Source organism: Electrophorus electricus, chromosome 25, assembly GCF_041902795.1.
Source record: "Electrophorus electricus isolate QZ-2024a chromosome 25, ASM4190279v1, whole genome shotgun sequence".
In the NCBI taxonomy this organism is placed as follows: Eukaryota; Metazoa; Chordata; class Actinopteri; order Gymnotiformes; family Gymnotidae; genus Electrophorus; species Electrophorus electricus.
Window position 1 is genome coordinate 6,694,698 of NC_137521.1, and position 15,684 is coordinate 6,710,381.

General features: G+C 40.9%; 1 protein-coding gene across 4 annotated transcripts in view; it reads left to right on the forward strand.

Annotated features, from left to right (window-relative positions):
- Positions 1-15,684, forward strand: part of eps15 (epidermal growth factor receptor pathway substrate 15) — a 26,180-nt gene continuing 10,496 nt past the window's right edge. Inside the window, exons 1-13 of one of the 4 annotated variants that reach the window (XM_027016001.3) lie at positions 1-108; positions 2,820-2,861; positions 3,574-3,663; positions 4,186-4,233; positions 4,343-4,438; positions 4,638-4,700; positions 4,904-5,029; positions 5,686-5,745; positions 7,169-7,369; positions 7,589-7,734; positions 8,470-8,623; positions 9,247-9,332; positions 14,409-14,481. In XM_027016001.3, the coding sequence (XP_026871802.2) occupies positions 82-108; positions 2,820-2,861; positions 3,574-3,663; positions 4,186-4,233; positions 4,343-4,438; positions 4,638-4,700; positions 4,904-5,029; positions 5,686-5,745; positions 7,169-7,369; positions 7,589-7,734; positions 8,470-8,623; positions 9,247-9,332; positions 14,409-14,481 (1,212 nt within the window). In that variant the 5' untranslated portion in view covers positions 1-81. Of the gene's footprint in view, positions 109-1,086; positions 1,225-2,786; positions 2,862-3,573; positions 3,664-4,185; positions 4,234-4,342; positions 4,439-4,637; positions 4,701-4,903; positions 5,030-5,685; positions 5,746-7,168; positions 7,370-7,588; positions 7,735-8,469; positions 8,624-9,246; positions 9,333-14,408; positions 14,482-15,684 lie in introns of those variants that run through there. The other 3 variants (XM_081707813.1, XM_081707811.1, XM_081707810.1) reach the window with 3 other exon arrangements.

Sequence of the window (15,684 nt, forward strand, 5' to 3'; positions counted from 1 at the left end):
CTCAAGGTCCGGGTTTCGTAACATCCCTATATTGTCCCATAGCGCTGCAACGCACGATGGACTAGTGGGAACAGAAACATTATGGCTGCCAGTTTTTCCCTGACTCAGGTAACCCTCTCTCCACACACAAATATAACGTTTATTTTTGCAGCCTTACTGACTATCTTAGGCATATCGAGAGCTGTGATGCTTACAGAAGTGATAAAGTTGAACACGGCCACCTCTTGTGTTTTCTGAAGTTGTTTGCTGCCACTGCTTGGAAAGTTTCTAGCTAGCTAGTTGGCTGGCTACTTTAATCCTGCGAAAAGGGCGTAGTTTGAGTCACTTTTGAAATGGGTGGGTTTCAAGTTTTTCTCTTGTTTTTTTTGTTTTTTTTTGTCGGTGGTGGAAGTTGGGTTTTTTGTTTTAGTTTTTTGTTGTTTGTTTTACTAAGGTCACCAATACAACTTATTCGTTTTATTCGTGCTTTGATGTAGCTATAAATCTCCTCTAAATGTCTCGTCTATGAGTAACAGAACATGCGATTTGATTCTACAGTGTCCAAATTAAGTGTCCGGTGCTACTAGCACACATTACCTAGACTTTATATTTTTAATATTTCTGCCAGAATTAACAAAGCAGTTAGTTAGCAAGCAAAAACTTTGTCGAACTGTCCTTTGCAATTTTAGCAGGGATAAAGTTACAGTTAGTCTAGAAACAGAGCTGTCTAGACACTAACGGTCATTGCTCTGTCAGTGTAATGTCTCCCTTTTTATCACAATAGTTTAAAATATTTTTCAGTAAAGCTAGAGTCAGGAGGAAGTGCTTTCGTACTGTTACAAGGCAAAGGAGCTTGGTTGCTAGCTGGCTAGCTTTATGCTTATGCGTTTGGATTACTTTAATAATAATTTATTATTATTATTTAGCATTAAAGGTAGGCGAAGCTTGGTTGAGTTGTCGTGTTATAGCATGTTATCCTGTTGTATTATTTAAATCCCACAGAACGTTTGATAGATTAGCACGTTTTGATGTTTTCAAACTAATATTAGTTGACTAGCTAGCGTCCTTGCTGCCCACTTCACTTCTCTTTTTACGTGAACACGAGTGAGTTAGAAAACGAAGTCCCATTAATAATCCCCACGAGCAGTAACTAATCGCCATATTAGTTACTTCTAGTTCGTTATCCGACTGCTATACACACATCCTCCTCGGAAGCTATACCTAAGCATGCAAATCCAGCACAGAGTAAGTCTTTTAATAAGAGTTTTTCGCTAGAGGTTTTAAAAGTTACGTTATATATATATATATATATATATATATATATATATAGAGACAGAAGTTTCAGTGTGGTACGCAAGGTTTCCAAAGAAGCAAGAAAAGTCCTTTTGAAGTGTGTGTACTTGTATCCAAAGTTTCCAAATTATCCAAGTCAAGGTCTATTTTTTTTTTTGTTTTGTGTGTTTTTTTTTTTGAGGCCTTTAAAAAACATACACACGTGCACACATACTTCTACCCAATTACAATATACATTTTACAATGCATTTTAACATTCAGAAGAGTTCACACGAAGATTTGTTTTGCCAATCCGGTAATTTGAAGTTTTTGGCGAGTTCACTAAAGTTGCCATACTAGTAAAGTACACAATGGAGTTTCATAAGACTAAATGCAATAGTTATGACTCATGGCTCTTTGTGAAATACAATAGTTACAATTCGTGTATCTTATTAGACAATGCTTAGATTGATAGCAGTTATAGTGCTAGGGCGATGCCATGAAAATAAATATATATTTAGCTAATTGGTCATTTTGTTTGTTGAAGCATTTCAGTGCATGTTTATTTGAAAGGTTACAAAAAGGCATTTATTGGATACCTTTGTCTGTTAGGAGCACAGTATACAAAACAAAATCTGCAGTAAGAAGTCACAGGAAATGTATGAGATTTCACTAAATACTTGAAAAATCATGCTGTTGATTCATTATGAAAAGAAAACACTTGATTATCTCTTCACAAAATGTCTGCCAGGATTACTTTTGCATGCACCAGTAAACTCTTGGTGTCCAGATGTCGATCAGTGCCAGCCGGTGTGAGAATATCCAGCAGTGCAGTGTGTGGAGCTTCCACTGGGGCTGCTTGGTTCACTTTCCCAAGAACTTAGCTAACAAACATGTTGAGGGTTAGCAGTGAACAGAGTGTAGCGTTCTTGATCGTGACTCTCCTCAGTTCTGATTTCTACAAAAGTGAAATAGAATATGAAAGGGGGGTTACCTTGATCTTGCTTATCATCCTATTTCTGGAACTACTTTTGTTACAGTGAATAATATGATGTACTATATAACCCTATATGCTCATGACATTTTCTTAAACACTTCTTAAGAGTAGGGAAATTAGATTTGGGTTGAAAATCCCCAGTACTGCAGTGTTTTAAAACCCATATGTTTTTAAGTTCATTATTTTAATCCAGATGACTGTTAAAGGTGAAGGTGTATCTGACTTTATTAAACTTTAGTTATTTTGTGGCAAATGTATTTTTATTTCAGTTGTCCCTCCTTGTAAAACTGTGAAATTTGAAATAGGGAGATTTGTGTGTGTATGTGGCCTCCATTAAACTGCTTCACAGTTTGCATTCATGAATTATCACCTAGTTTTAGGATTGCCTTGTTTTCTCTGGGTGTGCAATGGTCAGTGTTCCATGATCCATGTCTTTTACTTTAAAAGCCTTTATGTCTTTATCTTAAAATTGTGCTAGCTATCTTAATTTCAATATGAAATATGTATGTCTATTCATGTTCAAGTGAAATGTCTTTGGTATTGTTTTAAATTAATGAGTTTATTTTCTCAGCTTTCAAGTGGGAATCCTGTCTATGACAAGTTTTATCGGCAGGTAAGCAAACCTCTGTGTTTTGTTTTATTTGCCAATTATTTGACAGTACAACAAAAGAAAACTGGCTCCTTTTATCTTGTGTTGTGGACTGATCTGAGAGCTCTTTGAAACAAGTCCTCTCCATAACATGGTGTCTGTAAGGAGATGCCTCTTTAAATAAGTGATGAGCTGTGTTCATGGTACAGCCCAAACTGGTGAGTGAGAATGGGTTAACAGCGAAGTAGAACAGTGGGCGTGAGCATGTGGTTTAAGCATCAGGTCATTTCTGTCATTATTAATGGCCAGTTTGAGCCATTTCATTTTCCATGAACTGATTTGCTTTTCAAAATGCGTTTGTCATCAAGGATGTTATAGATACCTGCCATTGGTTCTTGACCCCCGGAATATAGTTGGTTGTTTAAAGTAATTACTGTTTAAAAAGGCTTTAGGCTTGCGGTTATTAAACCCAGTCCTGAAGGGTCAAATGTGCAGTTTAGTGTTTTCCTTTCTCTAATTATTGAAGATTCAAAAGTGGAATTGAACAATTTTTATTTAAAATCTAAAATCCAAAATTATTTACATTACATAGTGAGTGATTTGTTTAAATTCCCGTAAAAAACCCACTGGCTACATTTCTGAGCACACCGCATAGAATAAATAGCATAATGGCACTAGATTTGCTAGAGGAAAGAGCAGTGTTGGAACACTCATGTCCTTTTCCGTTCCTGTGCAGGTCGACCCATCAGGCAGTGGGCGGGTGGCAGCCACCGAAGCGGCCTCGTTCTTGAAAAGATCTGGCCTTTCAGACCTCGTTCTGGGCAAGGTACCGTCAATAAGTGCGCACACATTAATAACCAAACATGCACATATAGAGACGTGGGAAGTTAAGATCAATGTAGACGCATAACCTGTACATCCCAGGATAATTATTTGGGTTCGTTTCACTAATTTGACATGTACTGTCGTTAAATTAATGAATGCATGAATGACTGTTGTTGGTAGTGGCGATTATTTTATGTGAGTCAAAGAAGCTTAACCTAATTTTTACATTAAGATAAATGAAGTTAGATTAAACCTGTTCTGCTTTTAAGGAAAAACAAAAGGGTTGCATTGCTTCTAATGCAGGAAGAGCATATAAATATTCAAACCTGATGCCAATGTTAGTCATCTTTGCCTCCTTATTCCATGTCTCTGCATAAATCTTTGGTGCCAGTAAAGAATAAATCTAGAAAACTGCTACAGTCATTCACACAGGCTGTTTGAGTCGCAGTTTGAACTGATTATCTAAGAAAACGCTGCTTTGTTTTAAACTGGTTTGGTGATTTTAATCTACTTTCTCTTCCAGGTATGGGACTTGGCAGATTCAGAACACAAAGGCTTTCTGAATAAACAGGTATCTGTGCTGTGCAAATGGAAACTCAGGCTGCTGTGAAACATATAAGATCTTGGTGTTCTAATTTAAGACAATATGATGAGAAATTATTTCTTTCACCTCTATCTAGCAATTTTTTGTTGCTTTGCGACTGGTGGCTTGTGCCCAGAATGGCCTCGAAGTTGGACTTAAAAGCCTTAACGTGGCTGTGCCTCCACCCAAGTTTGTAAGTAAAGTCATTATTTCCCCTTGAATGACAGCCAAACTGTTTACTGCATAATAAGACTCAAAGCGGTTAAGCCTGATGAGTAATGAGGATGGGAGAGGAGAATGGCAGCTTTTTTGTTTTGCATGAGTGAAATCCTTTTTAATAGGAATCCAGTGCGTGTGAGGTTAATGTCCCTTCCCTTCCGTTTCCTGATCAGCAGGACACTAGCAGCCCGCTCCTTGCTGGAGCTGTGCCCGTGGACGGCCCATGGGTGGTCAAGGTTAGAGATGACAAATAGCAAGGGGGCTTCTTTTATCCCTACGTTCTCTAGTTCATTTTAAAATGAATTTAACAAATGTCTGTAAAAACAAATTAACTCTCTTGTTCATCGTGTGTGTGTGTGTGTGTGTGTGTGTGTGTGTGTGTGTGTGTGTGTGTGTGTGTGTGTGTGTGTACACACATGGATGCGTGTGCATGGTATAGCCAGAGGAGAAGATGAAATTTGACTCCATCTTCGATAGTCTTTCCCCTGTGGCTGGCACGCTTACAGGCGACAAGGTCAAACCAGTGCTGCTCAACTCCAAGCTCCCTGTAGATGTCCTAGGCCGGGTAAGATACACTATGCTGTTGGTTATTTATTTATTTTGCCTAGAGCAAGCTTGCCGCAGATTCCCCGTAAAAGGCCAACTTCCCCCACCGAATGTGTAGCATGCATATATATCATTAGCCTCCAGGGGGAGATGCTTGTATACAATGTCATGATAGGTTTACATTGTAAAGGATTTCAATGGTCTCATTTTTCAGTATGGAAAATACTTTTTTTTTTTTTTCTTGAGGAATCTGACATACTTCAAGGAGGACATACTCAAATTTGCCCAGTGCCATTATGTAATATATCAAATATACTGTTTTTGCATCACCATAGTCTTAAATGCTTAGCTAGTTAGGTGCAAGGATTGTTGCATAGACTTATTTGAGAGACAGACCTAAAGCTCAGGCTGGACGTTCTGCTCACAGGAAGCTATTGCAACCATATTAAATGCTGTCAGAGTTCTGCAAGGATTTAAATGTTCTAAATATTAGTACCAATATATTATGCAATTCCTAAATGCAGACACCATTTGAATTTCATTCAGTGTGGTGGTGTGTTTTTTTTTTGTTTGTTTGTTTGTTTTTTTGGGGGGGGAGGTTGAGAGCACGGGTATTGAATACATTTTCCTGTAGACTGTAGCTGATTATAAAGGAAAAAAACCCTTTTGTTGCAGGTATGGGAGCTGAGTGATATAGACAGAGATGGAATGCTGGATAAAGATGAATTTGCAGTGGTGAGTCTTGTCTAACAAATGCACCCTCCAGGTCTGAATAGACTGCAGGCTTAATTCACCCAGCAATCGGTCAGCAATCATTCACCTTGCACATTTAAAAAATATTTTGGCAAAATTACTGTACTTATTAGAATGTAACAGTTACTAGGTTGTGCTCTATAAGTAGTCTTATGTTGCAGTTCTGTTCATTGTAAGCTTTTAACCACAATCTAGAACCCATGTGTTAATCTGTCAGCAAGGCTCTTGAATTATATTTATGCAAAATATTTCAAGATGATGCTGTCCAGCTGATATGAACTTCCATGGAATATGCAAGAACTGCAGTTATACAGCATGTCACCTTCTGTTGTGAACATCCCAGTTTAGTTTGTATAAGGTGGTAAATGTATATCCTATTTTATAAAACACTCATTTTGCATGTGATTGCAATGCCTTTATGAAAGTAATCTTTGATGTGTGAAGCTAGGCTGCTGTTATATCTGAGACCTCTGTATCTCTACAGACTGCATGCATAAATCACTACCATATTCTGTGAGCTTCAGCTAAGCCAGTGCTCTTCTCTTGTTTCAAAGATCAGTCTGTGATATAGAAAGGCTTTCCTTGTGAAATCTGCAGTACTTGATGTACGAGCCAACTAATGATTTATGCTTGTTGAAATACCAACTGCCCCTACCAAGTTTCCTGCCCGTCAAGATCAGTGTCCTGTTCCTGTACTCACATTTACTGTCTGGAAGACCCGGGTTTGAGAACAGGTGTGGCTGTTTCCTTCAGTGTCAGAAGCGGGATGGTAGTGGTAGCTCAGTGGTTAAGGTACTCTGCTTGTACTTGACTTGTAATCGGAAGGTTGCCAGTCCAAGCCCCACCACCACCGGTTGCTCAAGTTGTATTTAGTCATAATTGTATGTCGCTATAGATGCTGTCAATGTCGATGTATTGGGAGCCCATCAGGAGTGTGTCCATGGTTAAAAGACCCCGCCTCGCTATTAGGCCAATGTGAACCCCTGCTGACCCTGGGTGGGTGCGTGAGGGATATATGTAATGTATGAAGTGCAGGAGTGAACTTGCCAAAGGTGAGGGCAGACTCAGAACCATCCCCAGAGAGCTGGCTCTTTGGTCTTGCAGTCAGAGCACAGGTTTACCACCTCAAAGTCCCAGGTTCCAGACAGGTGATGGTGTTGCTTCCTTCAGCTTTCTAGATTTGACATATAACCATGTTCTTTTAGAAATGCATGTTAAATTGGTAAATGTCTATGAACACCTTTCTAATACCCACAGGACAATAGTTATAACTGTTTAATGTATAAATGTAAGTCATGTGGCATTTGTGTGTGTGTGTGTGTGTGTGTGTGTGTGTGTGTGTGTGTGTGTGGGCGGGCGGGCGGGGGGGGGGTGTTGTACATGTGGGTGTTTTTTTTTTTTTTAGGCCATGTATCTAGTCTACAGAGCTCTTGAGAACGAACCTGTGCCTACGGCTCTACCTCCATCTTTGGTTCCACCATCAAAAAGGCAAAAGATTAACCCACCTCCTGTTATGCCCCTCCTCCCTTCACCCCCATCAATCAAAGAAAGGACTTCTTCCCAGTCTGGGTCCAAAACACTACCAGCTAAACCCACACAGCCACAGGTCAGCACAACCATTACATTATGGCTCAAGAGTCAAACATGCATACATTCCCATTGCTTATAAAAAGTAAAGTTACTTGAATGTAATTACAGTTAGACTGATCATACTATCTCTTGGACTGCTCCAAATAAATTTGTTGCTAAATGTTATTGCTTTCTACTGGACCTCTCTCTGTGTGTACGTGCGTGTGCGCACCTGCATTTGTGCTTGCATTTGCAGTGGGCTGTCTCTCCTGCCGATAAAGCTAAGTATGATGAGGTGTTTGCTAAGACAGACAGCGACATGGACGGGTTGGTGTCGGGCCCGGAGGTGAGGGACATCTTCCTAAAGACCGGCCTCCCATCGGCCACGCTTGCACGCATATGGTGAGACGCCTTGCACAGATATGGGCTTTCTGTTATCATCTCCCTGCATGCTGTAGTGTAAGGCTTCAGGGCTGAGCCAAAAGTTATTTATTCTTCTGTTTGACTCAGTTTCAGTAGTGTGTAGATCTGTCACGTTAGCCTCTTTTAAAGATCTCTGTTGGCATTTCACAGCAGGACGTATGGTGGTATGAGCTGTAATTTGTGTTCTGATTTACTAAACTGAAAGGCCCTTGAACTGTAATTGTACTGGTGGAGGCGATGGTGCGCCTCTGGGCGCTTTATTCACCATGCACTTTAGCCTGTAGGCTCTTTCTTCATTTACCTTTTAGGTGGGTGAGTGGGTGTGTTCCTGTGCTTGTGGGATATTTATAGGCTGTTGGGTGTGAGTCCTCATGCACTCAGACAGGTGTGCAGCAGGTAGTGAAGGTGCTGAGAATGTGTTGCATTAGGGCTTTGTGATTGGACATCGCTTGCTCTGTCCAGTCTTCATTCCCCATCTTCAGCAAGTTCTTTCTTTCATCATCACACTGTCTAGGAAGAGAGACCAAGAGACTGCTAAACCTCTTAGCCATTTGTGTTCCAAGGTAACACAGGGTGGAAGTGACGTGAAGTCTGTCTTTACAACTGTATTCAACTCCAGCTTTCGTTGTTGTTATTGAAGACACCATAATTAGACATTACCTATATATGTTATGGTCATATGCATTCCTAATGAATACTGTCTTTCCTGAACAGGGAGCTGTGTGACATTGGTGACATTGGGAAACTCACAAAAGAACAGTTTGCATTGGCTCTTCATCTAATCAACCAGAAACTCTCAAAAGGCATTGACCCACCCCAAGTTCTCTCTCCAGAAATGATCCCTCCCTCTGATAGGCTATCACGACAGGTAAGACGTCCCGTTTTTAATTTACTTTACATATTCATGCCATTATATAATGACAACTAAATCATAAAATCTAGAGTTCTAGTTTAAGGCATATTAAGAGAAGGTTTTGTTGTCACTGTGTCCAACTAATCACGCATCTCCTTTACTGTGGGCTTTTGTTTTCTTTCTAGCTTTCTGCTGTCTATCTCTGTCTGTGTGAGTGTGTTACATCTCTCTCCTGGACTCAGTCAGTCTCTCCATCTATCTTTTTTCTCTGTCTGTCTTCACACATGTGGCTTAGTTTTCTGTTTAAGCTGCTTTTTGCAGCAAACTAGGTCAGTTCTATGTATGTTTGTCATTTGTTTCAATTTTCTGCTCCTCTCCAGCTTAATACTTCTGCTACTTCTGTTTTAGAACTTTAGGTGGGGTTTGAATGTGTAATTTTGCATTGTGGTTATTGGTTTGCAGTAGATGCCTGTGTTCTACCCCTTTCTTCAGTTAGCTTTTATTCTTATTTTATTCTAACTTATTAAGTTTTATTCTTGTGCTTTCCTTCGGCATATATGAAGTTGGTTGTTGTGTTATTACAAATAACCCATGGATGAATCTTTGAATGGGCCTGTCATTCGTTCTCTCCCTAACAGAATAGTGCTGCGTCATGTCAGGCTGCTGACTTCTCTGCCATTAAAGAGCTGGACTCCCTCAGCAATGAGATCATGGACCTGCAGAGGTAATGGTTCCTCCAATGTCTGTTCCTGTTTCATTGCAAAGTGCAGGGTAGCGTGAACCCAAATTAGATTATGATTGAGTGACACAAAATACCCTTCAATTTCGTGTATTTGGCAGAGGCAGAATTTCTATGTTGGTTTTGTTTTTTCTCTTGGTATAGTGCCACTTACTGGATGTATGTCTTTCACAAATTGGGGTGGGGTGCGCGATTAACTGTTTCATTTCTTTCGTCATGCGTTATTCACCATGCACTTTAGCAAGGGGGGTTATTTAGATCTGAAGTACGGCTTGTCCCCACTTCCACCTTCTTCTGAGTGTATGTGTTATATTTATAGGCCTGGTGGGTGGCAGCCTGTGCACAAAAACAGATGCACTGCAGGTAGTGAAATTGCTAAGAGCCAAGTGTGCTGCTTTTAGCACTTTCTGTTTAATGCATCCGTTTGTCTTGTGTCAAGCCTTCACTTATGTGGACAGGAGAAAAAGTGCTGAACTCGTCAGGCCAATAGTTTAAGTCCTTCGGAAACTTATGCATGTTGCTATAGGTATTGCGGCAATAAATTCTACAATGGCAAAGCATGACCACTGTCCTCCTGCGTGTGTAGCAGAAGGGGTGATGGCTTGTCTGTATGGTGTGTTCGAGTGAAGCAGAGAGGTGAGAGTTGAAGTGTGCTGGGGGCTAGCGTGCACACTTCCAGGCCGTTCCTGGGAGTCGCAGGTCCCTCCGAGGTTCGTGCTCCATGTGACAGCCCAGCGCTGCCTCACCCAGCAGAGTGGGAGGGGTGCAAGGTTGCACAAACACCCCCTGTTCCTACCGTTTGCTTGGAGAGAGGGCAGATGGCAGGTACAGGCTAACCACTTCACTCCTCCACTCCCTACCACAGCGTGCAGCACGGAGGTGTGTGGTTGGCGGGCAGGGTGGGAGGGGTAGTGGCTGGATCACCCAGTGCAGCTTTACATTACCTCTGCTTCTCTTTTCTGAGAAAGTGAGAGTGGAGTCCCAAGCGAGAGGAGACGGCTGACGAACAAGGTGAAAGCAGTTTTCTAAGAGTGAGGCTCAATAGGCCATCACAGTGAGAAGGAAAGGGGGTGGGGGTGGGGGGCAGTAGCGAAGGCATTTGGAGTTGCCAAGCAGCTGGAGAGCTGCTCACAACTAGGATGATGCGTGTTGTTTGGGATTGCTTTAGGTCTCGGCAGCAACCAGCTTCCTCCGGCAACAGGTAAGCGGCGTTTCCGCGTCCTCCCCTAGCCTCCCGTGGCCTGTCCTCAAGGAGAAGAGGAGCAATTTCAGACCGTCTCTGGCACTCTGACGGCTTCTTTTCCTCACAGCAAGTCCTGAGATTAGTTATAGTCGTATTTTAGTAATGTGGCCAATGCTTTCATTACCGTGTCTATTTTTGGCACTATTCTCATAGCCCTTTGTTTCTGTAGCTCGCTTGCTGTCCCTCCCTCATTTTATCTTTTGTCAGGCAATTTTGATCTGTTTTGGTCTGGTCACGTCATTGCTGTTGTTAATATTTGAGTTAATAATTACATGTTTTTGCAACCATGATCGGAATGTGAAGTAGATATGCTTCATTCCGTTGGTTTGAAGCCAGTAATCTGTCTACTTGAATGCAGGTGAAGGTTTCGATGTCAGGGAAATGCCATAACACTAGAAGCGCTTGGCTGCCCAAACCTCACTTTTGTTGGGCTGGTTCTTCTGTATACGAGAAGCAAAGATGAGCACAGAGAAGTGCCAGGAGGCTTTTGAGTTGGCCTCTGTTTATAGTGAAGAGTCTCCCTGAGCTCTGCAGAAAGTTACACTGAAGATATTAAGAGACGGCGGTCTAGTTTGCTGCTTTGATTGTGTAAATCTGGTTTGGAAATGTGCTGCGCAGTTGAACCAAACAGTTGAACTAGAATCCAACCTAGATCAGTGTTGTGGGTTTGTTTTTCACCATAACTGTATAATGTTGGGAGATAACACATGGCTTCACATTTTCCTGTTACATATGAACCAGTTCATGAACTAACTGAAAATGTTTTATTGTTCCAGTATATAAATGATCCTTTTATTACCTCAGGGTACTGGACCCTTCATACTTTAGTGATAAAATATCAATCACAAACATATATGACAAGTAATCAACAGTTAAAATGTCACGACTGTCAGGGCTGCTCTCAACCACCTTTTCTCAGTTCTCTTTTCTACTTCACTGAAATTGAAATTTTGGCTGTTGGTTGGGGTGTGTTGATTCGTATGTTATTTTTCTTAGAATTTGATTGAATTGGGTCAGGATTTAGGCCATTGCAGAATATTCCATAAAGGTTCATTAGAAAACCTTCTGAATTTCTGGGAATATTTTCAGTTTTTATTGGCCCGTTAATTTTCGAATTGTCTGCTGAGAGTTTCTTGTGTAATAAAATGGGCCAAACACTTGGACTTCCTGGAAAACTGAAATGTTCTTTACTCCTTAAAGCTTTTTTTTTTTTTTTAAACTAATGAATAGCAATTACTGAAGCATGATGGACATATAAATAAATATAAGTCTCTCTCTCTCTCTCTCTCTCTCTCTCTCTCTCTATATATATATATATATATATATATATATATATATATATATATATATATATATAATGTATGTATGTGTTTGTGTGTCTCTATCTATCCCCCTTTTATCTTGTTTCTTGTCCTACTTCTTTCCCCCTTTTTTATTCCTTCCCACCAACTACATCCTGCTAGTTAATCTAAAATGGTTGCCTTAAATTAAGAGAATAAAATAAAAATAAGTACAGCAATAAAGAGCATATTAAATAAAAACTATAAGCCAAGTACATACATACATAAATGAAACATTTAGGAGCACAGTAAGAAATGTAAGGTACAGCAGTAATAATTATAATAAAAATAATACAGGTGTTAAAATAATCACAATTTTTCCTGCTGTCTGCGTTGAATCAGGATTATATGATTATTTCAGGACACCACCATGACCACATGGTTAAAGATTTTGGTGCAGGATGGGTGCAAGTCTCAGGTACTCAGGCATATCGGGACCATTGCATTATACTGTAAGGAGTACTTGAAATATGTGAGGAATATGTTAGCAAAGGATCCCAAATGTAATATAATATTTAAATTGATCCTCTGATTAGTGTTTTATATTCTCCAAATGTATAAGCAGCATAAGATCGTGTAGCTATTGTGCTGTACTGTGTGGACATGGTGACTTCCAGTTTAAAGGAATCTGTCTGCGTACTAGCAGTGATGTGAAAGCCGTTATCTCTTGTTGCCTAAGATTTTCTTTATGGTCTGAAACACCAAATATGGCCCCTTTTGGCACTTGGCTCAATTGTCAGGCCACACAATTTGGAGGCAGTGTTTAAATATAGTGGGCCTGTAACCTGTTATCTTAGGGCACAGATAAAATGTGAGCCAAGTGCACCACATTTATGTGATGTCTGAATTAAGATAGAATGAGGATATCTTGGCCCAACTTCTATGACTAGATCTATATGGTGAAGAACCTTTTAAACCTTTCTCTACGCACCCCTGTTTTCTTTTTCCTCAGTTTGGACAGAGCGCTCTCAACCATTTCACTGCGTGTTATACTGTGTATGACTATGTATGTGACAAATAAACCAAACTTGAAAACTGTAATATAGTCAATATAACACCATAGGTGTTATCCTTTACTGTAAGGTGCTGTTCCGAACACCTCAGAAAGATTTCTGTTGTAAAATGCGGGTCTAATTTAGCTGAATAAAAAGGAGGTTGAGCAAATCAAGTTCTAAATAAAGAGTCTCTTTGAAGTTGGTGTTGAAACTGGGTCCAAATTAAGAGTGGATGTAACTACAGGGTTCGCTGTCTGTTGTATTGATTTCATTGTTAAACAAGTTGTGTAAAGACGCTGACTTGCAAGATATGGAGTCAGGATCCAATAAGAGATTTCTTTTGTGAATTGGTGCCCATTAATAAACCACAACATAAGCAGAGAGCTGGTGCTACCTAATTTCAAGCCTTGAAGGCGTTCTTTAAGCATCCTAGGCACCTTTCCACCAAATAAGTATTGTAATTAACTTGTCAGTCTGCTTACAAAGTAGTCAAAGTAATGTCAAAATACAGTCAACCGCAATATAAATATTACGTAATTTCATCATTGACACGATGCTTGAGTGTAGAATTAGCTTTCAGGCTGGAAATGTGTGCTTTGGCCTGTGCCAGAGATGCAAAACCTTCATCTGACGTAGTCTCCAGAACGTTGCAGTGTCTTCTTGCAGCAAGCTTCCCAAAACATGTCTATAGAAGCCCTGATAGGGGAGTGTGATGTAGTGCAGGCATATCTTTACGCTGTCACACAGACTATACTCGGCAGTGTACTCGTGGAACTCCTGTCTTTAGTGGTAGCTGCCATGCATGTTACTTTGCTACTAGAGTGGTGGTCTTTGTATCCTGATGTTTTTTCTTTACATTTTGGCATATTAGTACTTTCCAATTGCAAAGTGATGATGATGAATGGAAAGGCCATTGTTGCTGCTAGTAATTAAATGAAAAATATGTGAGGTTTTTAGTGGTTAATTAACCTCACAGACGTAAACTCTCTCTACTTCTCCACAAACTGGAAGTCTAGATCTCAGGTATTTTTTGGCTGATTTACTGCAGTTAATTAATTTTTGAAAACGCACACACACACAAAAAAAAAAAACACCCATAGACAAATTTTGGTTTAACCTGCAAGAGATGCTGTGTGTGGGAAGAAAGCTGTAGTGTGCTCGCGTTCACTCCTCTCTCTCGCACACTTGCACATGCTCACTTGCGCGAGCTCTCCCTCTCCCTCCCTCCCTCCCCCTCCTCTCCTTCGGGGAACTACTGCACATGTGCAGCTCTGGCTCCTCTCCCTTCAAATCCTGATAAACACACAGGGGCTTCCTTCTCTCGCTCGCTCGCTCTCTCTCTTTTCTTTCTTTCATACACGCTCTCTCCAGTAGAGGCTGATATGGTGTTGGAAGGAGAAGCGGTGCAGCCGGCAGCTGGCTGGCTGTCCGTGCCTTCTGTTGCCACGGTGATTAAATATTCTTGCCTGTGCTGGTCTTTCAGAGAAAAAAGCTCTGTGGAACAGGAGATTAAAGAGAAGGAGGAGACCATCAGACAGAGGACCAGCGAGGTGCAGGTAAGGGTGGGTGGGTGTGTGAGTGAGAGAGTGTGTGGGAGGGAGAAGGGAGGAGCAAAAGCCCGAAAGAAATTATATGTAACTATCAAATTTTAGTTTTTCTCATTTGTACAGTTTGTGGCATATGGATGCTTTGTGTTCTCCTTTACCTGTGCAGACCTCTGCCGCCTTCTCACTCACTAGACAATGAGTTTTTCTTTTCCACTCCACTCAGTATCTGTGTCTCTCCCCTCTTGTTCTCTGAGAGGGTGTGTTTGGGGTTTCATGTAACCAGCAGAGAATGTGTGCGTGTGTTTTTTGTTTTTTTTGTTTGTTTTTTTCATCGCCAGCGGAACAGTGGACCACTCCGCTGCGAGTGTGGTCCCTGGTCCTCGGCTCGCTTTCCTCTCTCAATGAGAACAATCGCCCAACGAGTGCGTGTTTCCATATTAAAGCAAAAAGACATAAAGGAAGCAAGCAAGCTGATCTCCACTGCTCACTTAGGATGCCGTGCGCAGACAGCCGCAGGTGCTCAGTGTTTGGAGGACGACATCTCACACTTTTCAGCTCCTTGTATGTTAAGACTCGAGGCACTGCCAAGGTCTCTTACAGCTTTTAGATGCGCATCAGTGCTGTTTCATCACTTATCAATTCCCCCCACCTCCCACTTGATCATTAAAATTTTTTTGAACATGGGTTTGAGCTTTCCTGTCTGCTTACACAAGGATTATGTTTGCATCAGTTGTTATATCTGGGTTGGTCTGTTGGGGTGTAATGTTTCTATAGTGAGAGACCTGGCCTAAAGTCGAACGCGTTTTAATTTTAGCACAGAGTAACCTAGACTGTATCTCAAATGAACCAGGGAGTGATGGACATTCTCTTCCTTCCTCCTCCGGAACCTTATTGCTGCTACTTCTCGCGCTCTGTGGGGTTCAACTTGGCCATTTTCGAAACAAGCCACATTTCATTACTGTGTTTCATCACATTAGTGTCTAGTCCTGTTTCCTTTTTAATACTGAGCCAAGTGTCTGCTGGCACTGGTTGCATTCTGTCATGGAAGACGTTGTGTGAAATAGCAATGATCTTATCAGGTTAAATACAGAATCAACATCCCCTCCAAAAAAAAAAAAAGACCTCACTGCAGTCTGCAGTGGAATAAACACAATTAATCATCACAAGAGATCAGTGCATTGAGTCATGTTTAAAGCGTTCACATTCGGAAAT